The sequence below is a fragment of the Drosophila miranda genome, chromosome 4 (assembly GCF_003369915.1).
Source record: "Drosophila miranda strain MSH22 chromosome 4, D.miranda_PacBio2.1, whole genome shotgun sequence".
NCBI lineage: Eukaryota > Metazoa > Arthropoda > Insecta > Diptera > Drosophilidae > Drosophila > Drosophila miranda.
Window position 1 is genome coordinate 28179686 of NC_046677.1, and position 26656 is coordinate 28206341.

At 44.3% G+C, this 26656-nt stretch overlaps 4 protein-coding genes across 7 annotated transcripts; 2 read left to right on the plus strand and 2 right to left on the minus strand.

Annotated features, from left to right (window-relative positions):
* Positions 1-232: 232 nt before the first annotated feature.
* On the minus strand, positions 233-16656 carry LOC108163091 (cAMP-dependent protein kinase catalytic subunit 1). Of its 2 annotated transcripts, XR_001775627.2 has the most exons (3): positions 16338-16656; positions 13505-15650; positions 233-2435 (listed from the first exon to the last, which is right to left on the minus strand). XR_001775627.2 is itself a non-coding variant. In XM_017298177.2 (2 exons), exon 2 carries the CDS (start codon positions 15016-15018, stop codon positions 13957-13959), a length of 1062 nt encoding a protein of 353 aa, XP_017153666.1. In that variant the 5' UTR covers positions 15019-15650; positions 16338-16656; the 3' UTR covers positions 13504-13956. The 2 variants fall into 2 exon arrangements, 1 of the variants encoding a protein (XP_017153666.1); XM_017298177.2 differs by lacking the exon at positions 233-2435 and having other exon boundaries at positions 13504-15650.
* A 1988-nt stretch (positions 16657-18644) lies between these two features.
* LOC108163004 (NHP2-like protein 1 homolog) lies at positions 18645-19276 on the plus strand. The gene is made up of 2 exons (XM_017298027.2): positions 18645-18761; positions 18823-19276. The coding sequence occupies exons 1-2, from the start codon at positions 18759-18761 to the stop codon at positions 19201-19203; spliced, it is 384 nt and encodes a 127-aa protein (XP_017153516.1). The 5' UTR covers positions 18645-18758; the 3' UTR covers positions 19204-19276.
* A 90-nt stretch (positions 19277-19366) lies between these two features.
* LOC108163003 (protein pelota) lies at positions 19367-26599 on the plus strand. The gene is made up of 5 exons (XM_017298026.2): positions 19367-19659; positions 19710-20431; positions 20491-20683; positions 24747-24853; positions 26044-26599. The coding sequence occupies exons 1-5, from the start codon at positions 19619-19621 to the stop codon at positions 26163-26165; spliced, it is 1185 nt and encodes a 394-aa protein (XP_017153515.1). The 5' UTR covers positions 19367-19618; the 3' UTR covers positions 26166-26599.
* LOC108163006 lies at positions 21406-26017 on the minus strand. Of its 3 annotated transcripts, none has more exons than XM_017298028.2 (3): positions 23890-24128; positions 21779-22069; positions 21406-21674 (listed from the first exon to the last, which is right to left on the minus strand). In XM_017298028.2, exons 2-3 carry the CDS (start codon positions 22030-22032, stop codon positions 21563-21565), a joined length of 366 nt encoding a protein of 121 aa, XP_017153517.1. In that variant the 5' UTR covers positions 22033-22069; positions 23890-24128; the 3' UTR covers positions 21406-21562. The 3 variants fall into 3 exon arrangements, with proteins under 3 accessions (XP_017153517.1, XP_033249825.1, XP_017153519.1); XM_033393934.1 differs by lacking the exon at positions 23890-24128 and adding an exon at positions 22803-23880; XM_017298030.2 differs by lacking the exon at positions 23890-24128 and adding an exon at positions 26001-26017 and having other exon boundaries at positions 21420-21674.
* Positions 26600-26656: the final 57 nt, after the last annotated feature.

Consider the following 26656-nt stretch of genomic DNA (forward strand, 5'->3'; position numbering starts at 1 on the left):
TGGGTGTACGGGACATGTGTGAGTGCCAGTGTCCGTGTCAGTATCTGTGTCAGTGTCAGTGTGAAGGAAAGGAGTCCAAATCAAAGGATCAATCATATAATATATGTGTTTCCAGTACCTCAATGTATGATCAAAGGGGTGATTGTGATGTGTGAACATTTCGTGGCTGCTAGAAACTCCTTTTTCTTCTTCTTCGTCCTGTTCTTCCTCCTGGTCTTCCTAGTCTTCTTCTGGTTGCTCAATTGATTTCGGTGTCTATTTAGTTTTTAGTTTTATTTTTACTCGTATGTACTCGTAGTTACCATTAAATTTAGCTGCTTAATTTGTATGCCTATTTATGACTTTTGTCTCGCAACTATAGTTGAACAAATATGTATATGCACTTGTATATAATCATCGTAGAAAACATAAAATGTACGCGTATATAAATTAATGTTTATTCTTTTTATTCTCTTGACGACTCTGTCTCCTTGTGTCTCTGTCTTGCGCTACATATCTCATATCTCACATCGCACATCTCTTTCTCACAACAACAACAACATCAAAACGTAATTGAATAAAGTCTTCATTTGTAAAGAAATAAATAATAACAGGGTGGAGAATTTTTGATAAAAGAATCTTTCTGCCTAATAGAAATCTCTTCTTTCTTCGTTCTCCTTTTTGCACATAACGAAACGATAATAAATATAATCCAATCGACAGCTACCCTTTGGCATGACTGTACTTCCGTTTCCTCCCCGTTTTGCTTCTCTATATTTAGTTGGCTTTTCTCTTGCGCTTTTACTTTGCTTTTGCTTCAATCTTTCGACATTTTTGCCTGCTTTCGCCTTCGACTTCAATTGGTTTTTTTTTTAATGCTAAGTTTTTTACGATTTTTTACACACAAATGTTTTTCAGTTTTTTGTTTTTGTTTTACGTGGCTTAAATATTAAACATTAAGATTTTATTTTTGTTGTTGTTTTAATCGTATATACTTATATATTTCTTGCTGCGTTTTCAATGGTTTGTAATCTTCTTCTTTTTTATATTTATTATTTTAGAATCCGAGTAGTTGTTGTTGGTGTGGTTCCTTTTGCGAGTTGTGGATGGCGGATGTTGGCATTTTGCATGTTGGATGGATATCTATTCATGGGTTCGCGATGATGGGCTAGTGTGCTTACTTTTAGGTGCCACTGTCACACATGGTCGTGATGTGTTCTACTGGGGGGAGGGACAGGGGTTTGTTGCACGTCGTCGCTGATTGTACAACACTTATATCCATGTATGTATGTATTTATGGGGGTATGCATGTATTATATATATATAAATATCTAGAGACATGTCTGCACGAGACCTACACACACATATCGAGAGCTACACACACATGAACGCAAGCGGGGCGCGCGGGGCGTAATAAGGTCGAGGCGCTGACCAACACTGTCTGTCGTTGCGCAACACTGAATATCGATTTCACTCACTAATCACTTGACCGACTGCCTGTCTCCCGGGTTCCCTTCTGTGTCTTCTGTCAGGGGGAGACTTGTTCTCGCTCTCTCGTAGCGCTCGTATTATTCCTCGTAATTATTTTCTTTATATAAATATTACACTTTTTATTAATCATATGATTTGCTTGCTGCCTCTGCTTTTTCTCATTATTCTCTTTCCTTCTTTCTTCTTTTTTTTTTCAAGCACACTGAGTGCGCCATAATTTTTTTGTGTGTTAAATTTAACCTTTTGTATTTAATTTAAAAATTATTAAAGCGTTTTTTTACTCTGAAGTTGTTGTTGTTGTTGTGGTGGTGACTGACTGACCGAATGATCGATAAATCGATTGATTGAACGATTAATCGACGGATGGATCTATGGAACGGGGGTTCATCGTGATGAAATATGAAATTCTTTAGCCCTTGTTTTGGGATGATGATTTTTCTCCTGGATTTCCTCTTTGTTTCTTTGTTTGTTTGTTCTCCTTTGTTTTCTGCTTTCTCTGTGTTTTCTTCTCGATTCTTCTTCATCTTCATCTTCATCTTCCTCTTCTTCTTCTTCTTCGGTTATAAGACTAAACTACGTTACAACTAAATATCTGTAGTCTCGTGGTTATATACGCTATATGTATGTATGTATGAATGAATATCTATATGTAAGTCATTTTAATTGTTTCCATTGCTATTTCTATAACTCTATTTGGGCTTCTATTCCATTTGGGCATTCATTCCATTCCTTTTCCTTTCTGTTTCCTTTCCCTTCCGTTCATCCTGTTATCCTGTCCCGCTTCTGGCCCTCTCTGGCTGGCTGGTCTCTAGACAAAAAGGCTGCTTCGGCTGAGGTTTGGCTTCGAGGAGGAAGAGCAGCGCTACTTTTACACTGTCCCACCTGTAGATTGTAGATTGTAGTTCTTTGTAGTTTGTAGCTTGAAGTTTGTAGTTTGTAGTTTTTGTAGTTTTGTGTTGCTTATGCTGAAAGATACAATTAATTAGTTTTAAAACAAAAAATTGGTTCATTTGCATAATTTGCAATCTCTCGTTCTGCAGCGGCTACTTCTTCCGATCCGAACCGATCACCGATCAGCCTTCACTGAGGTCTCGTTTCAAATATCTACTTCCTACTCGGGTTTCTTGACCTCCTCCGCTAGCCGCAGACTCGTATCATATTCAAATATTCAAATATTCACATATTCAAATTCACAGCTCGCATCGACTCGAATCGAATCGAAGCGAATCACTCACAAAAACTAATCACCGAATCTCAGACTCTTAGAGTTCATGACTTTTGAGTCTATTATTAGTTTTTATCTCTGCTATTTCCCTGCTATTTTTGGGCACGTGAAGACCTGTGTCAAGGTCGTCAGGGTAGGGGGCTTCAAAGTTAATAGAACGGAAAAATCATGCAAGTAAAAGCGTGGGTGTGGAAATGGTTTTCAACAGAATTTACATTCGTTTTTAGGTTTTTCTTCCAGAAAATGGCATTCTTGTAAGCTATTCATGGGATCAATCCGACTGGGTTGCTCCCTCCGCCCGCCTCCGCACTTCAGGGGCATAGATCCCATTGGAGGAAGGTGGAAGGAAGGACTCTTCCATAAGGATGTTCCCCTTTATGTCTGTTGCTGCTGCTGCAAGCATATTGGCATGTAAAAAGGCTTATAGATTTTTCGCCTTATCAGCCCTCTCCAGCACATGCTCCCCCACCTCCCCCCCCCCTCTCTCTCTCTCTCTTTCTGTGGCAGTGGAGCAGCAGCTTATGACGTAAGCGAGCCACAGCAGCGTGCTATATTAAATCTCTTGCACAAAATACAGCCACAGATACAGCTACAGATACACACACTCACACTTTTGCAGATATAAAACAAAAAGAATAACAAGATAAAAAAAAGTTGGTTGTATTTTCAGGCGGCATTTTATCGCTGAAACAAAAAGCGTCACTGACTCCCCAGCCACCTCGTGTCGCTGCACCCACGCAAAGGTGTAGCCATAAAGATACAGGTACAGATACATTTTGTATACAATAGATACAAACAAACAAATATCTGAAATTGGAGAGCTGCAATATATAGCATTACAAACAGTCGTCACTCTCGAGTATCCCTCTGTCTGCGGAGTTGTGGCATTGAATTTGCAAGAGATCTCTGGCTTTGTCTCTGGCTCGGGCTCTTGTCTCTGGCTCTTGTCTCGCATTACATAAAGCCAACAAAAAGTACAAATTATGGGCTTAAGGGAGGGCTAATGGACTGCTGGCTAATGGCTAATGGGAGGAGGCATTACGTGAGGCCAAAAGCACAGACTTTCACTTGTCCAGAGATCGAACAGAGAGTGGCCTTGAAGTGACTGGCCCTTCACACAGCCACCCACAAGACAAGACAAAAAGAGTTTTTTCAGAGACCAAAGAGACTTTACAAAGGTGGAAGGTACTTCCTCACGTTTGCTTCTTTGGGTCTTTGGCTTTTATGGGAATCTCACATAAAGAAACGTCGTTTCAGAGGCAGGAATAGTAGGAATAGTGGCTTCCATGTCTGGCAACATATTTGACCTACAGGCAATGACAAAGAGAACAATCCAAATACTACATATAAAATATATTCACAAGATATTTCCAACAAAAAACAACGGATACTTAAATCATATGAAATAAATTAATTTATATACATAAGAAAAAGATATTCATTCTTTCCCTCATCTCCTCCAACCCCCCAAGGCCTGCCAAAATTCAAGACGAAAAACATTTCAATAAATCAACAAAAAGCCAGAGGACCACTGGCACTGGCACTGCCACTGGCACTGAGAGTGGACAAGACTGAAAATATCTTTAGATATACATACACGATCTATAAATGAAACATATACATATATATGTACAGGGAGGGGGGAAAATATGATGAAAATGAGTTGATTGTTCAAGCAGATGTTTCTTCTCCTCGAAAAGTGCACTTTTTGATCGAAAAAAACCCCAATAAAAGCTGCGAATGCAGTGGGACACACCCTACCCTTCAGGTTACCCGGAGATTTCCACAAAAAATAAATAAATACATATGTATATATTTTGGTAGGTTATATAATTTATACAGAAAACATCGATAACCGCAAACGAGGAGCCGCCCCGCACCCACCCACCCACTCACTCAGGCATGCAAATGACATACGACACACGATTTTATTCCATTTACTTATAGGCCATACTTTTATATTCGCTTTAAACACTTAATCCCCTTCAGTCAGTCAGTCAGTCCGTCATTCCCTCCGTTTATTTGTCCGTTTGTCAAGGAGTCAGTCGGCAGGCGAGTGGTTTCCCCTGGTCGGTAATTAAACAATTTTTAAAATGCAGTTTGTGCCGTGTACCCATCAAATATTCAGGAGGAGGCCCAGGCCCAACCCCAGGGTGACAGGGGGAGGGAGAACCTGAGCGAAGCGAGCACCTGCTGTGTCCAGTGCCTCTTCTCTCTCCAACTTTTCATTCGTTTGGCCTTTTATAAAATTCACAAGGGAGAGAAAGAGAGGTAGAAGTGCCAGAAGACAGTTAGACCATGTCAAATGTCTGTGGAGCCTCCCAGCTCCCTGCCACCCACCGCCTGCTGTCATCGCCAGCTGCTTAACTCTGTCTCAAAGGCGGAGACAGGGTCTAAGTCCACGCATATCATATCGTATCGTATCGCATACTACGTGTCATATCTCAGGGCATGCCAGAGACTCAGATAAGAACATGGTGAAACGGAAAGCTAATGAAAGGGGATTCAAGGGAATGAGGAAACACTTGTCACCAGAGAAGCTCTCAACGACAGGAGGAATCAGAATAGTAGAAAAGTGGAAAAGTTTCCATTCAACATTTTTTATTGATTTGAAATTGCAAGAAAAAAAAAAGTATCTTCAATAAAAATTCCATTCAAACTCTTTCCCTCCCCTCCCCACCCATCCCATCCTTCTGGCCTCCCATCAATCCATCCGTCCTCCCATCTGCCCTTACGCTTCACTGACTTTGGCAGCAGCTTCCTCTCCGGACTTCTGTCCGATGGTCAATCAGTCGATTGCCCCTTGTCGCCCCTCCCTCCCCCTCTCTCGTTTGAGGGTTCAATAAACGTAAAAACAGAAAAGAGATCTGCAATTTGCAATTCACTTTCGGCTTGCGATGCTTTGTTGTTACTCGTCTCTCCTTTTCTCTGCTCGCAATGTTCCCAGCCTTCTGTTCTCACATTCATCTCTCATTCTTTGAACTTTCAACTTTGTTTAAGGCGAAAACAAGCGCAAGAAATGCTGTTCCAACCAGAGCAATACTCATAGAGCATACCCTCGAATCGGGGATCGGGAATCCATCGATGGAGCAGCTCTCGACCGACTCTCGCTCGTAAATCAAAGTGTGGAAAACTTTTTTGGGGCAATAATCGTAGTTGGGGCGATGCGGTGCGCCGTATCTAATGTCAATAAACTTTTTGGCTTTGAAATCAAATCAATTTTCATGCCAAACGAAAGCGCAGACAACACGATGGAGGAGCATGGGGCACGGGGCACAGCACTGGGGGATGACACCGCACAAGAGAAAAGCAAAAGCAAAAGAGAAAATCGATATTGAGGCCCTCAAGGCAAATCAATTAAAGAAATTTTATATGCATAAAATACGTTTTCCATTTCATATTTTCTCTCGTTTTCCGCAGAACAAAAAAGAGAAAATGTCAAACAAAATGAACAGGAAACGGAAACAAGAGACGAGGAGAAACTGAGGGGGGGCCAAGCGACAAGAGCGGAGAAGCGCAAATTAAAAGCAAATTTCAATTTTTGCAATGACATTGTCATTGTTGTAGTTGCTGTTGCTACCGCATGCCCCCCTTTTTGTTGTAACAGAATTAACTACGAAAGTAATTAAAGACCAGGGGCAAGGCAAGGCAAGGCAAGGCAAGGCATGGCATGGCATGGCAAGACAGAGTAGGACTCAGGCCAGGACCCACACTTTGGGGCAGGATTGGGTTGGGTCTGGGGTCAACTGTGGTGCCCGCAGGCAGCAGCAGCAGCAGGCACGAGGCTTTAAGGACAGGAGGACAGGAGACTCGAGTTGTCTTGCGCGCGCACGAAGCCAATTAACATTACACACAAACGCACCCACACCTACAGCCCCCGCGAGGGCAGATCGAGGAGTACTCCATTCCGTGGCGGGTGCGGGTGCGGGTTCATAGTTCATTTCAACACGAAACCACTCTTCAAGTGTACACAACACATTTCTGGGCTTTGAGATTCTGAAAATCTCTCAATTGTCGGAGAGATGAGTCTTCGAGCAGCCCTCCATCTCGTGCCGTGCCGCCCACACAGCCACAGGGCACACTGGCTAAGGAAGCCACTGAGGAGGATAATGGGTGGACTGATGGACCCAAGAGGGGCAGGCAGCGGAGGGACGAATGGATGGATGGTTGGTATATGGGGGCTTACACGCAACAGCGCCGCCGGCGACATGGCGCACAATTTGTGCGCTGCAATAAAATGAAATTAAAATTTGAAACAACTACAGAAGCAACAAGAAATATTCCAGGAGGAGGGAGTGGAGTCCACTGCGTGAGTGTGCGTTGGAGTGCGGCATCTGTGTGTGTGTGTGTGGGTGGCATACAGGGTGTAAGGGAATCCATGGACTATGTGGATGAACACACAGCTGAGAAGCTTAAGCGCCTTCATCCATCGTCATCATTCTTATTTCTCTCCCTCATCGCATTATTATTTCTGTTATTTTTTCGCTCTCTCCCTCCTCTCCCTCTCTGCTTTTATGATAAGACAGTAATTACATTTATCTGCTGCTGGCAGCAACGAATAAAAATTCACTCTACATCGAGCGAGCAGCAGCGACCCACATGGCGTATGCGAGATATATGCAAAAACATGTTGCGCATACGTCATGTGGTGAGGGGGGGACGTAGATGGGGATGGGGTTGGGGATTGAGTGTGCGATTACCTTCAAAACTCAAATGAACGACCAACGCGCAGCGGGGGGTCTATAGGTCAAGGACATTCAACAAATTGTTTATTCGAAAAGAGCATCATCAGAAATGCGTAAGTGGAAGAATGTCAAGCGACTGACGTCATGAATGCGTAATAACCCAATTAAATCGGGAGACAGAAAAAAACTTATAATAGAAACCGAGCTAAATGATTGGGCGTGCCCCCTTCCAATCTACACTCTCCTACAGGGTAGAGTGTTTTTGTCACTCTCGAAAGATTGATGATTCCATTAGGGCAGTCCCTTGCCCCTACCCCCTACCCGTTGCCCAATCTGGCAGTGTAATTTCTATAGCGCCACACACACACACACGAATAATTAATCAATAATTACGCTACGTGTGTTTGTGGAGAGGGGAGGAAGAGACTAGGTGGCCGCCGGACTAGGCAACAAAAATATGTTCCCTCTATTATACCCTTTGCAAAAGGGGTGTATTGGGGGCTGTGACTAGATTTCACTGCAAACATCTCCGGAATGTATCCATCCGTTCGCTTATGGGTACTTTTCTACCATCCTTTGGCGACAGTTTTCCCACAAATAGGTATCAATGGTGCGACCCTTGAAATATTCATCCTTTCTGCTGACTGGCACCTGGTCCCACGTTCCCCGTCTCTTTCTGCCGTCTCTCTCTCTCTCTCTCCCTCTCTGTCTGTTCCTTTCTCTGGCAACAAAAAGTATTATTGATTACATGTCAAATTTATTGAATTTGTGCAAGAGAGAGATGGCCGATGCGAGTTGCTGTCTCCTCCTCCCCCGCTAATTGTATTCCCCCCTCTCTCCTTTGGCTTTCTTCCATTCCTTTTTTTTTATCAAATTCAATTAGACGCACGACTATAACTGTAATTGTATGTTCGCCGTCATAGGGACAGAGGGAGAGAGAGAGAGAAAGAGGGAGGGGGAGGGGGAGGGAAGCAGGAGGCCAATAAAAAGTACTGTTATTGTTGTCTTTTGTTATCAGGACACATGATGATAATGAATGCACCACCACATCACAATAATGACGATAATAATAACAATAATGATGATGATGATGATGATGTAACCATGAAAAACTATGCCATAAAAAGGGGCTGGGGAGGGGTGGGGAGGGGAGGGGTTAGATGTGCATACTCTTAACCCATTTTCCACACTCACCCACTCCGAGCCAACAAAACAAATTAAAAACCAAACAAAAGACAATGAAGGGGTGATACACAAGGGGAAACGAGAACCTCTGAGAGACCCCACCAGAGAGAGAGAGAGAGGCTAGAAGAAAAACTAGTGGCACAAGGGGAAACGAGAACCTCTGAGAGACCCCACCAGAGAGAGAGAGAGAGGCTAGAAGAAAAACTAGTGGCAGGGGGGGGGAAGGACTGGGAGCTGCATAAATGAATCTAATAACTGCCTTTGTTTGTTGCTACGCTCTCGAGCCCCTTCTGCCATTCTGCCCTTATGCCCCACTGCCACTGCCCCTACCCCCCCCCCCCCCCCCCCTTCTTCCAATCATCTTGCACCTCTTCTTTCTTATCGCCAGCTGTTCCGTTCCGTTCTCTTCTGTTTTGTTGTTTTTCTGTGTTGCCTCCCAAGTTCTGTTTTAGTTTTCAAGGAGCAGCCCCCGGCCCCCCTCCCACCACATACTCCTTATAGCATGACAAGTGGCGTCAATGGGTTTTGTTTTTTCTTTTTTCTAATTATCTACTGATAAGGCGCCCCCTTCCCCTTCGGGGGCCCACACTCGATGGATGTCCACTATTTGTTTTCCAGCCAACTCCTTATCAGCGTAGCGCTCAGAAAAGTGTTCGAGAAATCGAATGTCCATTAAATAGAAGGCAAAAGTGTTCCGATTATAATGAAATGAATGAATTTTTGTCTCAGAAATTTCCCAGAAATTCGATAGCAAAGTCGCTTTCAATATCGTAACGGGTAGTCGTCATTCATTTGTATCTCCTGTTTCTACTCCTTCCAGTTCATATACGATATATGTATGTATATTTTGTACAGTGAAATCTATAGCATATACCTGCCCATAAATAACGCCACACGTAAACAGAAAATAAAAGAGAATATTTCAATTTTCATTGTGGCACTGTTTTTCCATGTTCAATTCTATTTTATTTGCTCATAAATTCTGAATGAAAATTGCCTGCTGGCCATTGGATGTCGCTGCGACAGACAGACAGCAAAAGCAACAGAACCCGACTATGGGGACGTTTGTATCTCACAGATACACACACTCCGCAACGAATGGGGAAGGAACTGTGAAGTACTAGACCTTTCGATACTCTCTACTCTCGGGCAAAGGGTTCTCAAACGAGCTTCCCCTCAGAGATACACTGTAAACCCGTATACCCCGACCTTCCATCTTTCAATGGCTACGAGAACCGGGGCGAAAACTGTGGAGCGAGAAGCGAAAATAAGTAAATAAACAGCGACTACAATTCGAAAGCAAAAACGACGAAAATAATTGCACAAATGAAACAAAAAGACTATTAAAACGAGCACAAAAACAAAAAAAACACCACTCGAGAGAGAGGGACGGGGAGGGCGTACGGTCGGGTGACGAGTCGAAGCCGAGAAACAGCGAGACGGACGATGCGACGTGTGTGTGTGTGTGTGTGTGTGCGTTAGCGTTATATTTAAATGATTTTGCTCGCAGTTTGCCTTCGTTTTGCCGGTGGTGCCCCACGCCCCGCCTCTGTCGCCCCGCTCTGTGGATCTCTGGCTGGGGATCTGGGCTCTGTCTGACTGAATGTTGTCTCAATTTGAATGCCTGCATTCGCTGAATGCCGCCCGCCACTCCCCTAACGTTTTCAGAGAGGTAGAGACGGGAGGGCTGATGCGAAAGCCCGTTTGCAAAAACCAAAAAAAAAAAAAAAAACCATCAAAAAACTCAACGAAAAAGTTAACAAAAACAGACAACAAAATTCACATTTAATTTATTCTCGATGCGTATGAGAAAACAAAAATAAAATAAAATTTGACTCTCTTTCATCTGTTCCCGTCTCTCTTCTGATTTGCATTGCTCATACGACTCGTTGCCCAAGTTTTTTCCTGGGTAGTGAAAATCTATGTTAACCCTAGAGCTGCTGAGCGATGGGAAACTGGAGAGCCAGATAAAACATTTGTCTTATTGAATACTTGGGAAACTCTCGAGAGCTCGTTTCCATAATTGTTTTCTTTGCTTTTCTCCGGCTGCCTCCTTCCTTCCTTCCTTTAATTGCGAGCATTGTCTGCTCTTCGCCAGCGTTTTCTTGGGTTGTGGCGCGTGCGTGTTGGCAAACCCCCGGTTTTGAGGGCACTGTTACAAGGCTGAGATCCCCCCGCAGCCCCCCTGCTGTGCTCGCAGCCCGAAATTGGCCAGACAACGTCGTCAGATTCACAAACGATGGCGTTGCCAGCTGCATTCTTGCTGTCGTTGTCGTGTCGTGGAGCCAGAGCTGCTTTACTTGGCTTTGGCTTCGGCTTCGGCTTACGGTCTAGGCGCTGCTGCTGCTTATTGGAGCAAATCGAGTCTCTGAGCGTGTGCGTGTCTGCAGCAAACAAAGTCTCAGAACAAGTTTTGGGGCCGCCGCGACATCCAACTGTGACCTGAACTTTGGCACCGAACGATGTTGTGCTCCAAATAAACAGCACAACCAATGAGATAATCAGCCGAAGAAGAACGAATCTACTTGAGAATAGTACCATTAAAATCTCAAAAATAAGAGAAATGTCTACTCGAAACATAGGCATATAATTCCTAAATAGAGGAAAGGGTATACTCATGTCTAGTCTAGTGGCAGGCCTCCCACTCACCCTAGGGCCCCCCCTTTTCGAGTCTCCACGCTCTCTCCGCATTGATAAACAATCAGAAAATCCATGAAATAGATTTCGTTTAAGGTAAATAAGTAAGGCTAATGCCCAAATGCCTAATGCCCAAACACTGGTGCTTAGTACCCATGACTACGAACGAAATCGTAATTGACTTGGCCCAAAACAAATGATTGATGGCCGTCGGTCCTCGGTCGACGCGTCGGTCGGCTTTAGCAGAGAGCGACTTTACGCGACAGAAAAGAGCAACAAAAGCAAACATCAATTATTGTATAATTGGTGCCAATAAAATTCGTAGACGAGACACAAATGTCACATGGAAATGCACGATTCGTACAGGGTATAAATAAAGCGAAAGCGCTAGAGAACACACATGGAGGGGAGGGAGGGGATCGGCTGGGATGGCAGATACGTTTTGTGTGAGGCTTGGCTAAAGGTCAGCCAAAGGTCATGGTCAGTCAATATTTTGATCTTTCAAGAATTTCAAAGTTTTTCTCACTTTTTCACAGAAAATTCCCAACGCATTTTATGCGGCATTTGCACGCATTTTTTGCTCTTGAAATATTGGGGGGACATAAAATATTGTAATTTATTAATTACGAGCAGAAAGAACAGTAGTTTCCATATTTAATGGCCAGCGGGCACGCAAAAGTCGACAAATGAAAAAGTATTCATAATATTTCATGTTCAAAGTTTTCGGTTTCTGGTTTCTGCCTTCCGAGTGTATACCCCTAGAAATGGGTCAATTGTGGATATTCCCTAGAAGAATACAAGAGTAATTTGCTAAAACTTTCCCAGGAATAAAATAAAATAAATTAGAAACAAAGAAAGACATAAATAGAGGTGTTTCCCATCATTGCGAGTGCATTCCATGTCAAAAAAAAAGAAATACAATTATCAGTTATCAGTATTCTGTCGGCTGTTTGTCATTCCAGAGGATAAGACCCTCTTTTGAATGACGTATAGCCCTTGTAGAGCTGTTACTAGCCCTAATGGTACGTATCTTTATCTGTGGCTGCCAGGAAATAGGAATACTAAGAAAAATGTGGAATACATCACGTATGTAGATCGGGGGGCATGTACACATCGTATGTACCCCAACGAGAGACGAGTCATCCACGGAATACTTATACAGTACAAGTTCCAGGGAATCTAATAAAAAAAGTACATATTCCATGTCGATCCATGTTTTGTGCAAACAACAAACAAATGTCTGAGGAATGCCTCTGGGAAACTCTCTACAACGCACTTTAACTGAGAGCAAAGCAATCAATCAATCAGACTGATGCTCGTCCGTCCCATCAATCACATGCGGAAAAAGTCACACAACAAACAGGCAGCCAGCAAAAAAAAAAAAGAACAGAAAAATGGGGAGAGGAGAATTACCCTTGGGCTTGCTCAAATGAAACCCCATTACGAAAAAAAGGTTAATACAGTATTATTTATAGTCAATAGATTAACATTCAATTATGCAATATGTGTGGAAAAGTGAGTGGAATGGGAACGGGAGTCATGCTTAATAATAGAAACAATAGATTAACATTAGAGCATATACGAGTATGAATGAAGCAGTGTGGAAATAATAAATCAAGGATAAAAATATAGATTTGTACAATGAAACAATAAATAGGTACAGATATAAATGGAGAAAAGATGTGTTTAAATGGAGAGTAAGAAATATAGGTTAAAAGCAAAAAGGTTATCCATTGAAGGAAACCTCAAAGCAGGCAATATATACAGAGTTGTTGTAGGCGTATGAAATGATGCATAAAATATGGTATAAAGAACAGAATATACTATATATCACAGTGCTTGTAAAAATATGGCAGGCTCAGGGGATTAGTAACCGATTAATAAAGTTAGAAATCTGTTAAATATAATGGAAATTATACAAATATTATTCATTATTGGGTTGGGGTTAAGCATATTAGCGAAATCTTGCATATCTTGAATCTTGAGTCTTGGCGTTCTTCCGACATTATTCTTATTCATATTTCTTTATTCCTGAGGGAGGTCTTTCATCTGTGAATCATACAATGGTGGGTTCTTCTGTTTACTATCTCCAAAGTTCTTTCCCCAAGAAATTCTTAAAGAAGTTCGTTCATCTGTGAATCATATACTCAATATACAACATACATAGATATGTATGTACGGGGATTTTTCTTCTTCCTCAAGTTCTTTCCCTACAACTGATATCAGTCGGATCGAAAGGTTCTGTTCAGCTGCTCATCGAGCCTACGAGTCTATGGTTTATAGAAATTGGCCGTGTACTCACATTTATGAAAATTGTAGTGGAAAATCCATTGTGGAGTAGACAGAGACGTTTGTGTTCTTGTTGTGTTGTGTTGTGTGGATAGATACGTGGCATGTGGATTGATATAGACATAGATATAGATACACCATATGTCCAGACGTACATGTAGACGAAGTAGATGTAGTTAGTAGTTGTTTTTGTTGTTGTTGTTGTTGTTGCAGTTGCAGTTGCAGTTGCAAGTAGAAGTAGACATATAGACAAGACGACGACGACGACGACGACGACAACGACGGCGGCTACGGCTATGAGGACAGGGTCCGCTAGGCCGCAACAGCAACTCCAGGAGCAGGAGGCAAGTCCACCGGATCTGATTTGTCCTGCTGTTGTTGCAATTGTTGTTTTTGCTGCTGCTGTTGTTGTTGTTGTTGTGGCGGTTGCAAAAATATGGGTGGAGTGGAGGTGGAAAACTTGATCTAGAATTCAGCAAATTCCTTGGCGCACTTCTCGGTGCTGGAGATCCGCAGTGCCTCCTCCTCGTAGTCGTCGAAATTGCTTGTGTCGCCGGGCCCCTTACACCGGGGTATGAAGGGGGCCTCGATTTTCTTTTGGAAGATCGCAATCCAGTCGGTGGAGGCGAACCACTTCTGGTTCTTAATATCATTGACGCCCGCCTTCAGATTGCCATAGCGTTTGGTCAGGTCAACCTGCAGGAGGTTGCGCAGCAGGTCCTTCAGGTCGGACCCAAAGTGCGAGGGGAAGCGCACCTTGCCCGAGACGATCTTCTCGTAGATCTGAATGGGCTGGTCCGCGAAGAAGGGCGGATAGCCGGCGGCCATCTCGTAGACGAGGACGCCGAGCGCCCACCAGTCGACGGCCTTGTTGTAGCCCTTCGACAGGATGATCTCCGGCGCCAGATACTCGGGCGTGCCGCAGAGCGTCCAGGTGCGGCCCTTGACGCGCTTGGCGAACCCAAAGTCCGTGACCTTGAGGTACCCCTGCGAGTCGATCAGCAGATTCTCGGGCTTGAGGTCCCGGTAGATGAGGTCCAGGTAGTGCAGATACTCGAAGGCCAGCACGATCTGCGCCGCGTAGAAGCGCGAGTGGGGCTCCGAGAAGCGGCCCACCTTCCGCAGGTGGGAGAACATCTCGCCGCCGGGCACGTACTCGAGGACCATGTAGAGGTTGGAGTTGTCCTTGAAGTGGTAGCGCAGCGAGACGAGGAAGGGGAACTGGATGGCCTGCAGGATGCGCTTCTCGTTTAGCGTGTGCTCCACCTGCTTCAGCTTGACGACCTTCTGCTTGTCGAGGATCTTCATGGCATAGTAGTCTTTCGTGGGCTTGTGCTGGACGATCATCACGCGGCCAAAGGAGCCCGTCCCGAGCGTCTTGATCCGCTCGAAGTCGTCGAGGGCAGCGGTATTGGTGGGGTTGCGGCGCCACTTGTCCTCAAACTCCTCCTTGGCCTGCTCGAGGAACTCCTTGACCGTCTCGGCGGCATCCACCTTCTTGTTGGACGTGGTCGCGTTGTTTCCCATCTTCGAGATTGTACCCGTGAGCGATGAAAGGCGAAACGTGGCGCTGGCAGATACCTGTGGCTGTTCCTCACTGGCGGCTCCTGGTTTTGCTGTTGCTCCGTCTGTCGTGGTCGCTGCTGCCGCTCCTCCTTCGGATGCTGCTGCTGCCGTTGGGGGCGTTGTCTTTTGGCTTGCGGCGGCGGCGCCTCCTCCTACTGCTCCTCCTGGCCCAGCCGAGCTGCTGCTGCTAGCCGCCTGCTCCGGTCCTCCTCCACCGCCGACGCCCTCCTCCTCGTAGCTGGACTGCTGCTGTAGCTTGCCCTCGCCCGATGTCGAACTATGATGGGATTTCTTCTTTTTTAAGAATTGCAAAATGGACTTAGCTATTTTGCCGACCTAAGGGACCACGGAGAGGAGAGGAAATGCTCGTTGCGTTGCTGTTTTGTCGCGCGCGTTACTTTGCTTGACAAACGTTTGTTTGTCTCTTGTTTGTTGGTTTGCTAGAGTTTCAGTTTTAGACGCGTTTAAATTCTCGTATTGGTTCCTACACTTAGTTTTCACTTAGATTAGCAGCTTAGATTAGCATTTGGTTTACACTTTAGATAAATTCCTAGTCGCGCGATTTGTATATGTATGAGAGAGATGGGGAGATGCTGCAAAGAAGAGAAGAGAGAGAAGAGGGCAAAAATTAGCATCTGATTTGCAAGAGAGACAGAGAGAGAAACAGTTGCGTTTTTTGGATTCTAGAGAGTATGTTCGCCATGTTTTCTTCTGCTTTCTGTTTCACTGTTTTTGCACTTTGTTTTCAGTCTGTGAGTTCTCTTTAATTTTCTTCTACCGCAATGTGGGCACTTTCTGTGGCTTTGTACGCACACGAGTTGTGTGGAGAGAGGGAGAGGGACGGGGAGAGTAACCACGATCGTGTCAAGTGTCAAACAGCTGATGGCTGGGCAGGGCATAGGTAGTGCCTACTCACTCGCACTCACTCACTAACTCACTCGAACACACTCACACTGGCAAACACCGAGTGTCACGCTGTTGCTGTGTATGCGTCTGTGTGTCTGCGCTTCTGGTTGAATATTTTACATCTTTGCTGTGGCATATTCGTGCATACTTTAAATTAGGTAAATTGCCTTTTATTGCACATTGTGCTAAATTTTTCGCCAGTCGCTCGAGTTTAAACAAACGCACACGCATATACACAGAAGGCAGTCACACACACCACTCACCAACACAGCCGTACACGTACACAGATTATCCAATCGATTTTTTTTACACATTCATTTCCTTTCTGCTTTTGTTTAATTTTGCTCGTCTGCTTAGAGGGAAATGGAATTTACCTTTTTGCAATTAGTTACTACGTTGCCAGCGATTTATAAACACATTTAGAAATATTGCATTAAATTAATTTCCCGATTTTAAGCACTCGGCTCTACCCGTATATTTTACTTTTTTTTCGTTTTTAGCTTAGATTAAAAATACCCGTATTGCCGCCGAACCGATTGTTTTTTCTTTTTCACTCTCTTTATGCTCTCTCGGCCTGGCTCTCCAAAGAAATACGTTATCCAAAATTGTACTTATTTAAAGTTTAATCTGTTTACGACGCGCGCACAACCACGCAGTTCAAAAATTGGGGCGACTTTGGGGCCGACTTTGTTTACTGTGACTTACTCAGTGGCAGTGTGACCGTCGATGAAATATACGGTGTGACCCTCATACTACATCATATTCGTCGATTTTGATATTCGGTTGGATATTACTAGCTAGCTAGGGCGCTCAGCCCTGATCATGTAATTTAAGCCGATTGATGAATTAATTTTCTACGATATTCATTAATTTTAAGGGCTGTTTTTTATTAGATTGTGTCAAAAATTATGTTTAAACAAAAAAGGTCAAAGCATAAAACGTAAGTGTTACGGAATGAAACGTAAGTTTTCATGGGATGTTACGTCATTGTTGCTTGTAAAACTGTAAAACAGAGTAGACCTTTGTATACTCTTTTAAATAATTAAATTATGTTACAATTTCAATTTACAAGCTGATTTGAAACATTACTACTGACTGTTTCTTAGATTGAAATGTTCTAGAACTATTGATGCATATAATATATCTTGTGAATATATATATATCTCGATCCCGATACCCATTCTTGGTCTCTGATAGCAGACATAAAAAGCTCAATTTCGTAAAGGTAGCTGTAAAACAGAGTTTGAATAAATTCTGCATTCAATGAAGCATTTATTGGGGGACAAACATTTCCCCAATTCTATAATATCCTTTTCCTTAGGGTATGTTGCTATTTCCGTGCCATGTTGCGGGACACTTCTCGATTAATGTTGCTGGCGGCCCATACGCCCTCTACGGAATGAAACGTAAGTGTTTATGAAATGCAACGTAAGAGGTATGCAATGTGGGGAAATTGATGTGATACTAATATTGTTGCGATGAAAAATCAGTCCCAATAAATGCAATTTAAGTTATTTTATTTAAATTTAAATTAATAGTTTATTTAAATTGATAATGTACCAATATACCGTAAATATAACCTTATCGAAATTTCGACGTCAAAATATACCGAACAGGTATAATATACCGTAAATGACAATAGGGGGAAAATCGAAAAATATCGGTAGTGCAACTCTGCTATCCAATTATTTACCGGCTATGCTGTCCAATTTAAATAAATTTAAATTTCGAAAAAAGCTATGCAAAATTAAGTTGCATGCTTGCTGATGAAAATTATTAGTTCAATAGCAAGTTTATACTAAATAATCTCTATTGGTATTTTCCGTGTTTCTTTGTGTTCCCCGCGATCCCGTTAATTTAAATGCTGAAACATTGCAATTGCGTGTTACCGTGTTCGGTCACAATGTTTTTTGTTTCCTAAGTAAAGAGTAAATATATTCCCAACTGAACAGTGCAATATTCCAGTAAGTTGCTTCGCTCGCATCGAGAAAATCATAAAAGCATCATCGAGGGCAAGAAAATCAAGATCTGCTTGGATTATATTTTCCGCGCTCATATGTTTAAATAGAGGGGGGTAAAATGGGCTAAGATCGATTTTTCATCAGTATATTTGAAAATGAGCCGGTTTTTTTTATATATATTTCTGACGGTCGTGTGTAATATTTTATTCTATGCACGTGTTTATTATGTACATATTTTTATTATCGCTGCCATTCCTATATTTCCGAGGGTCGGCAACGAAAAAATGAGTCGTAATAAAGAATGGGCTATGGAAACGTTTGGACAACAGGCAAAAACGGCGTGTCTTGAATTATGTAGCAAATGTGTAGTTACCGTGTCAAATTGAAACTACGGTATATTTACGGTATATCGGTATATAATTCTACATTTAGCCAATATTATCAATCTATTAAATTTAATTTTTACTGTTATACAGAAATCCAATAAAAGCAAGTGTTAAAATTAAGCCTATCGAGTAGATAATGTATTAATTAATAAGATAAAATTATGTGGGCAGGGCTGAAGGTTCTATCTAGCTAGTAATACTCCACTGAATATCAAAAACGAGGAATATGGATGATGGAACTTGGATAAATCGTCAGTATATTCACGGTATATTTTCAAATTGAGACGGTATATTTTGGTATATTTCAAGGGTATCGTACTAACCACGTGCACGTGGTTTTATTATTTGTATTGTCGCCGCCGCCATTTGCAGCCTCAGTGAAGCAACGAGCCGAGAGGTAGCTTTTAATTTTGATTATATTCCAACCAAGAGCAACTAAAACATCAAAATGGTAAGAATGTTCAATCCACAAATTGGTCAACTGGAAATTAACATTTCACCACCCCCTACAGACCGAGGAAGTCAACCCGAAAGCATTCCCCTTGGCGGATGCCCAACTGACGGCCAAGATAATGAATCTGCTGCAGCAGGCCCTTAACTACAACCAACTGCGCAAGGGCGCCAACGAGGCCACCAAGACGCTGAACCGCGGTCTGGCCGACATCGTGGTACTGGCCGGCGACACGGAGCCCATCGAGATTCTGCTCCACTTGCCACTGCTGTGCGAGGACAAGAACGTGCCGTATGTGTTTGTGCGCTCCAAGCAGGCACTGGGCCGCGCCTGTGGCGTCTCCCGACCCATCGTCGCCTGCTCGGTGACCACCAACGAGGGCAGCCAGCTGAAGTCGCAGATCACGTCCATTCAGCAAGAGATTGAAAGGCTGTTAGTCTAGGTTTAAGCTAATGGTTAAGAAAACCATACGTACAAAGTTTCCAATAAAAAAATAAATTCAAAAATCAAGCACATGTTTGGGCTATTTCAGTGTGACCTTATGCGTGGAACCGGAAATTCGGAGTCCGAAAATAGGCAGTGGGTCGGTCAGCTGTTCCCAGCCGTTCGTTCCGTGTGAATGCCACTTGTCCGCCGAAACTTGGTCGACTGTGTGATTTTTTGGGAAATTGGTTGATCAAATGACAAAAATGCGTCGCGATTCACGTGGCCCGAGGGAACATACAGCCAGATTGAAGTGACAACAGCTCCCCGAAGCAGCAAACGCAAAGCACGCAGTGCCTACAACAAAAAGAAAAGCAAACCCTCCCTGACGCAGGGACTTGGGACTAGGATCAGGAGTCGCCGGGCGTAACGATATGAAACTGCTGGGAAAAAACGTGGACAAGGGCATGCAGGGGTGAGTGCTCCGTTCCCCACAGAATTCTATAATTCCGTCTCTTCTTGTAGCAATGTGACCCTCATGCCCGAGGAATCCGAGGACATGTGGCACGCGTACAACTTGATAGCGGAGGGCGACAGCGTCCGCAGCACCACCATCAGAAAGGTGCAGAACGAGACGGCCACCGGCTCCTCGACCAGCAGTCGGGTGCGCACCACCCTCACCATCGCCGTGGAGACGATCGACTTCGACACCCAGGCCTGCGTGCTGCGCCTGAAGGGGCGCAACATCGAGGAGAATCCGTACGTGAAGATGGGCGCCTACCACACCCTCGACCTCGAGCTGAACCGCAAGTTTGAGCTGCGCAAGCCCGAATGGGACACCATCGCTCTGGAGCGCATCGAGATGGCCTGCGATCCCACCCAGTCGGCCGACGTGGCCGCCGTGGTCATGCAGGAGGGGCTGGCCCATGTGTGCCTCATCACCGCCAGCATGACGCTGTTGCGCAGCAAGATAGAGGTATCCATACCCCGGAAGCGCAAGGGCAGCGTCCAGCAGCACGAGAAGGGTCTGGCCAAGTTCTACGAACAGGTGATGCAGAGCATCCTCCGTCACGTCAACTTCGATGTCGTCAAGTGCGTGCTGATCGCCTCGCCCGGCTTTGTGCGCGACCAGTTCCACGACTACATGTTCCAGCAGGCCGTCAAAATGGACTACAAGCTGTTGCTGGACAACAAGAGCAAGTTCATGCTGGTCCATGCCTCCTCCGGCTTCAAGCATTCGCTAAAGGGTGAGCAATCCCTTTCTTTTGAATCGTCTTGTGTAGTAATTTCCTACTCCCGATTGCAGAGGTTCTTCAGGACCCCGCTGTGGTGGCCAAAATGGCCGACACCAAGGCCGCTGGCGAGGTCAAGGCTTTGGAACAGTTCTACATGATGCTCCAGTGCGAACCGGCCAAAGCCTTCTACGGCAAGAAGCACGTCCTCCGCGCCTCCGAATCCCAGGCCATCGAGACGCTCCTCATCTCCGACAATCTGTTTAGGTGAGTCCCAGTCGTCCACACTCGTCGGACATCCCTCTCAAGGCCAATTCCAAGCGGAAGAATACAGTCACATCAAGCCCAATCAAGCGAAAAGATCACACAGAGAACCTTCAACTTTAGCCAATTGCCAGAGACAAGCGCGACGACAATTTATGTCCACACATGTGTAGAAATGTAGAAGGCTGAGCATCTGGCAGTGTTTCATGGGGATGTTTCATTAGGGAAATCAAAGGAAAAGAAATCAATCTTAATCTTGATTCTGAGTATTGGAGGAAAAAGAAAAGCGAAAGCGAAAGCAAAAGCGAGAGAGCGCCATGGACTTCTGTGCACTGTCTGTTCTCCATATCGGCTCCCATCACGACTCCATTTATGTTAGACGATTCTTGATCTTCCGCTGGCTGCGTAGATTGTAGATAGATTTTTACTCCATTCGCAGGTTTTATCCATTTAAAGAAAGCACGTCCCAGAGTAGCAATTTGTTGGCCCCATGCGACGTGCTCATGATCAAGGTTGCCCCGTGCCTCGCCTCGCCTCGCGTCGTTCTCTGCCATTTTTGGCCGCCTGCTCTGGCTGTCCGCTTTGTGCCTCTCTTCGCACTGATCTCTGGCTTTTTTGTTTACCATTTTGCACGAATTTAATGGACCATTGAAATTCCAGCAACGAAAGATCCATTCCGCTGTTTCTAAGCACTAACTGCCTCGCAATTAAATTAAAATTAAGTGTTTATCGGGTTCTGTTCTTCTTTACTTAACGCTTAATGTACTTAAAGTTCTAGGCAAAAAGGTGTATTTATTGTAGCACTTTTAATCAGTCGGCTTTAAATTAGTTGCTCCCCCTACTATACTCGTATTCCCCCCTCGTGTACCATCCGTATCTTCATCAGAAATTGTTCAAATCGCAAGTCGACATCGTCGTCGTCGTCGCTGTGGTTGTGGCTGTGGCTGTGCCTGTGGCTGTGGCCGTCTCCCCTTTATCTCGACATTTTTGATTGCTGTTGATTGTTTCGCAATTGTGAAAACAATACAGAAAGACAGAGAGAGTGAATGGTTAGGTTAGATGTACAGGCGCTTTCGATTCAGATCGCATTTGATTTACCGCCTCCGTTGCTGTTCGTTCCACTGATTCTTGTGGTGCTTCTGTCGGGCCTGTAGGTCATCCTGGTCCTCCTCCTGCCTGATCAGCCGCTGGAAGTAGTCGTTGAGCGTCTCCCGCACGGGCAGCAGGCGGCTGGGCGATGCTGGAGGCATGCCACAGGCCTTTGGGAGCTTTCTTCGCATCTTCATGTGGGAATCGCATGGCCAGGGATAGCCCAAATCGGAGATGTTGTAGTCGGGCTGTCGGTTGAGCATCTCGGAGGGTGTTAAGTGGCCGGCACTTGAGTAGGAACTTGAGTGGAGATCGAGATACTTGTATTTTGTTGAGTTTTAATGATGCCTAAGCCTTCCCTGTTCCCCTATCTCCTATACCATATCCGCCGCTGTTCACGGCCAGGCCCCAGTCCCCAGTCCCCTGAGCTCTCGATTTGCGTGTGCTCTGTTTTTGGGTTTTTGAGTATCGTCACTGTTTATAGAGCTGTTTTCGCCAGACGAGTTTTGCGATTTGCACACGCAAAAAACTGAACTAAACGTTGATGTAAATCTGATGTATACATATACACTGTGTATGTGTATACATCATTGATCTCTTGAACCATTTCTCGCTTAGAGTAGCGCCAATAATTAGAGCCCAACATCAACATTCGTGGGCGACAGCTTGAGGGAACAGCAAAACAGCAAGAGTCAAGAATTTTAATTTATTTAATCGCTCCGTTTATGGATCAGCACTTGGCGGGGACAACTTTTGAGGCAGCGAACACTCTCGCTCCCACTTCTGCTTTCCATCGGAATCGCGCTCAATGGTTTCCACACGACACACATGTAATATGATCCACATTTGTATAAGGTTCTGTTCTGCTGGTTCTGCTAGTTCTGCTAGTTCTGCATCCATTAACCGATTTCCCTCCCTCTCTCTGGGCATGTGTCCATCGACTACTAGTGGCTCTCTTGGTGTATGCATTTTATTATTACAATATTTATTTGTTCCAACCAGTTTTTCTAGTCCCTCTTTGTCTTACACCAACCTCGTGTCTTGTGCATCCAAAACGTGCCCCCCTTTTCGATTGTCGTTTCTGTGGGGCTGTTGTTGTCGCAGCTGGCGGCGCATGTAAATGTTGTCTTGAGAGACAATTGTATGATGTACTATATACTATATAGGGAAACAGACCCAACACGAGTGTTGGGCAAGAAGTGAAAGGGCTTGTCTTGCCTGTATATATCAGCTATGGATACCCTTAATGGATTGAATGTATCACTGAATACGATACCCATGAATCACTGAATCATTCACTGAATCTTAGGGCCATTCCCCAGCTCTGTTTCGAGCGTGTCGTATCTCTGGGGTTGGGTTTTGTTTGCTTAGCGGTTATTCGATGGGCAATCAATGAGTTGTCACTTTTTCAAAAGATCACAAATCCGCGAGACATGCATAAAAATGTTTCACAAGTTGAGAAATCAAGAGAAAAAGAGCTGAGGTGCGATTATTCGAATGCTTTCACTGTATTCCCCATTTCTATTTTCTTTGTCAGCGTTTTTGGAGCGTATCGTATCACAAGGTTCGTGCAAGAGGCAGAGGCAGAAGCAGAGGTTCAGTCAAGTTCAGTTGTTACCCCTCCCCCCCCGCACTGGCTAAATTAGACATTTTTACGGGCATTTACTGATATTTGCACTTGTATTTGTATCTTGGGTCGCACATTCCCTCGCTTTTCCCCGTACTTTCTGGCTGGCCAAGTCATGGCTCTTTCGGCTAGACGTGGCGGGACCTCGTGAACGGGGCCGGGCCGGGGCTAGGGCTGGGGCTGGCACTGGGACTGACGGTGCACGCTAATTCCATTATAACAATTGATTCCATTGTGCAATCATTGTCACGCAGTGGAAACAGCAACAATTATTGCATCTACATACAACAACGGCTCTCATCGCAGCTTGCGGTTAGCGGATGAGTAAAAAACAGATACAGATACAGGTAGCGATATATGTACATATATAATTGTAGCTGCTGCACTGCTTTCCGCTGAGTCAACGGATGGAACCCTAAACTGTGTCTGTCAGTGCGGCATCTTCCTCCATGAACAACAATCCTCCAACTTTCACTCGTTCCGTTCCACACACCTTTTTTTTATGCGTGATTTGTGCCTTTTATTTCTACTTTCGGCTGCAGTTTGCAGTGCGGATAGACGGATGGATGGATGGATGGATGGATGGATGGATGGGAGACTCGTTTCTTTGGCAGCAGCAGCTGTAACGCAGGTCTTAGCACCAATTTTTCTTTACGCGTGGCAGTCTCCGACTCTCGTACACGTTCTTCGATACGTCCCCCAAGAAAGCCGCTTTGCAACTAATTCTTCAAGCGAAGACCGAGACGAGGCACTGCCGCTGGGGCCCACAAGCAGCCCCACGAACAGCTCTCGCTCTCCCGCACTGCACGTGCTGTGGAACGTAAATGGCTTCCACATGAGTGAGAGCCGGTCCCGCTGGTCTCCGATCGAATGAAATTCCGCTCTCCACACCGCTCTGACTCTCGTCTCTCTTTGCACACAGAAAGCGGTTTTAATTGAAATGGGATTGGGATCGGAATTCTTTCGTTTTATTTATTCTTACTTTCGTACTCTCGTACGCATCACCTGTTAATGATAATGGTTAATGGTTGTCATTAACATATAAGTATTTCTCTGGGTTTCTTGAACTGCCAGACAGAACTTCATGCATTCCATCACCGTGCATTTGGAAAGCCCCCGGTTCAGGGGAGACTCTATTTTCAGTTAAACTTGACACCTTATCCATTCTGGATTCCTATGCCCGTCACGTGCCATAATCCAGCACTTTGCTAACGATCCATCCGATTGCGGAATGTCAAATGCAATAGATATGAATATCCATAAACGGATGATAGATTGAAGGCATTAAATAAAGCGATTCATACTTTAAAATATTTATCACACGATTTCTTTCTCTCTTTCCAATTTTAGATGTCAGGATGTTAATCTCAGGAAAGAGTATGTCACCCTGGTGGAGTCCGTACGTGATGCTGGAGGCGAGGTGAAAATCTTCTCCAGCATGCACATCTCAGGAGAACGTGAGTACCATCCATGTAGAGAGGAACGAACCAATGACTCACTCAGCAGCAGCCGCAGAAGCAGAAGATGAAGAAACTTCTACTATGATCAGATCAGAACTTTCTGGAGGGGGGAGCACTCCTTCTTTGTGTTGTCTTTCCATCCACACTTGTTCCCTCCTTCACTCACTTCTATGCTTTGCTCAATTTTAATATTCGTGTGCAGGGGCCTGGCCTCCCCCCGTCTAATGACCTCGTTAAATATTCTATTTTTAAACCCCCCACTGCACTGCCCCACGAGATGTTGTTGTTGTTTATGCGTTTGTGTAGATGTATTTCTTGGAGGGGTCTCCCGCATTACAAAGTCCATCCGTAGATCTGTAGAGCGGAATACATCATCATCATTCGATTGGATTGAAAGACTGCCAAAATGTTTGCCCTCTCCGGAAGGCACTTTCGATTTCAGTTTCAGTTGCATTTCAATTTGTATTCTATAAAGCACTAATTGCACATATTTTCGTGGTGTTAAATGCTTTAAATAGTCATTTCGTTCGACAAATGACTCACGTGGATGCGAATCAGTTCGTTTGGTTCCCTTTATCTTGGCAACACTTTCCGCTTCGACTCGGAAAATGGGTCGTTGCAGGTTCCGAAATAGATCCCATCCCCCCATTCCTCTATCCCCCATACATTGTAATTCTCGCATCTATCCACACTTGAGGGTATTTCTCAAGTACTTCCCATTCTGACGATATCTTCTGCTCGAGTGCTGAATGAGCAACTGTTTCCCGCTGCGGATTTTAATCAGCTTGAAATTACATAAACATTGTAGAGGAATTCAAGAGATAGCGACGGGGCCTGGCAACACAAAAATTAGTCGAGTAAACAAAGTATTATCTTGTGGAACCTGCATTAATCCAGCAACAATTGTGCAGGCAGAGAGAGAGAGAGAGAGAATATGCGCGAGAGAACCTTAGGCCAAGTTCAGAGATTGAGTCACAGCCAAGCCGACAACCGGTGAGCCTTGAAACGGATCCGCCCACGTCCCCAGGCAGGCCATTAAGTGCAAAAGTTGCAATGACTATTGACTATGTCATGGGTCTAGTATGCAATTGACTTGAAATTCTAGTTCCCACCACCTTAGAGATCTTCTTTGGAACTCACTTACCAATTCTACGAGCACCTCTATCTTTCTTTCTTTTTCTCCACAGAATTGGCTCAACTAACTGGAGTGGCGGCTCTATTGCGTTTCCCTATGCCCGAACTGGAGGACAGCGACGATGACGATGATGAGGATGGTGCGGCAGGCGGAGATGATAGCGATAGCGACTAAGAGGAAGATAGAGAGAGGATAGAGTAGAGTTAAATGGAATGAAATGGAAGCTGGCGAGGAGTTTAGGCATTTGTTGAACGAAAAAATTGACTTAGGACTTAACTAGCGATCGATTATACACGTAGATTAATATGTATGTACTACAGACAGACTGCGGACTGCGTCAGGGCTTATACAATATACAATATACTACTATATATACATAAGATACGAATACGATACGGATATACTTATATACAAACTATTGCCTAAGTTTTTACCCCCCACCCCGTGGTTGGGCCTAGAGATTCGATTGGGTTCTGTTCTGGAAGGAGAATGAAAGAAACCGTGCCCCCACTTAATACTATTGCTAACAGATAGCTATTGATTGATTTAAAAATTAATTCCGAGTTGCTGTTGACAATTGTTGTACAATATTTTAAACAAATTTTAAATTTTAGCTAAGTTTTTCGCCCCCGCATGTAAATTAATTGTTCATAATTTTGTAAAGC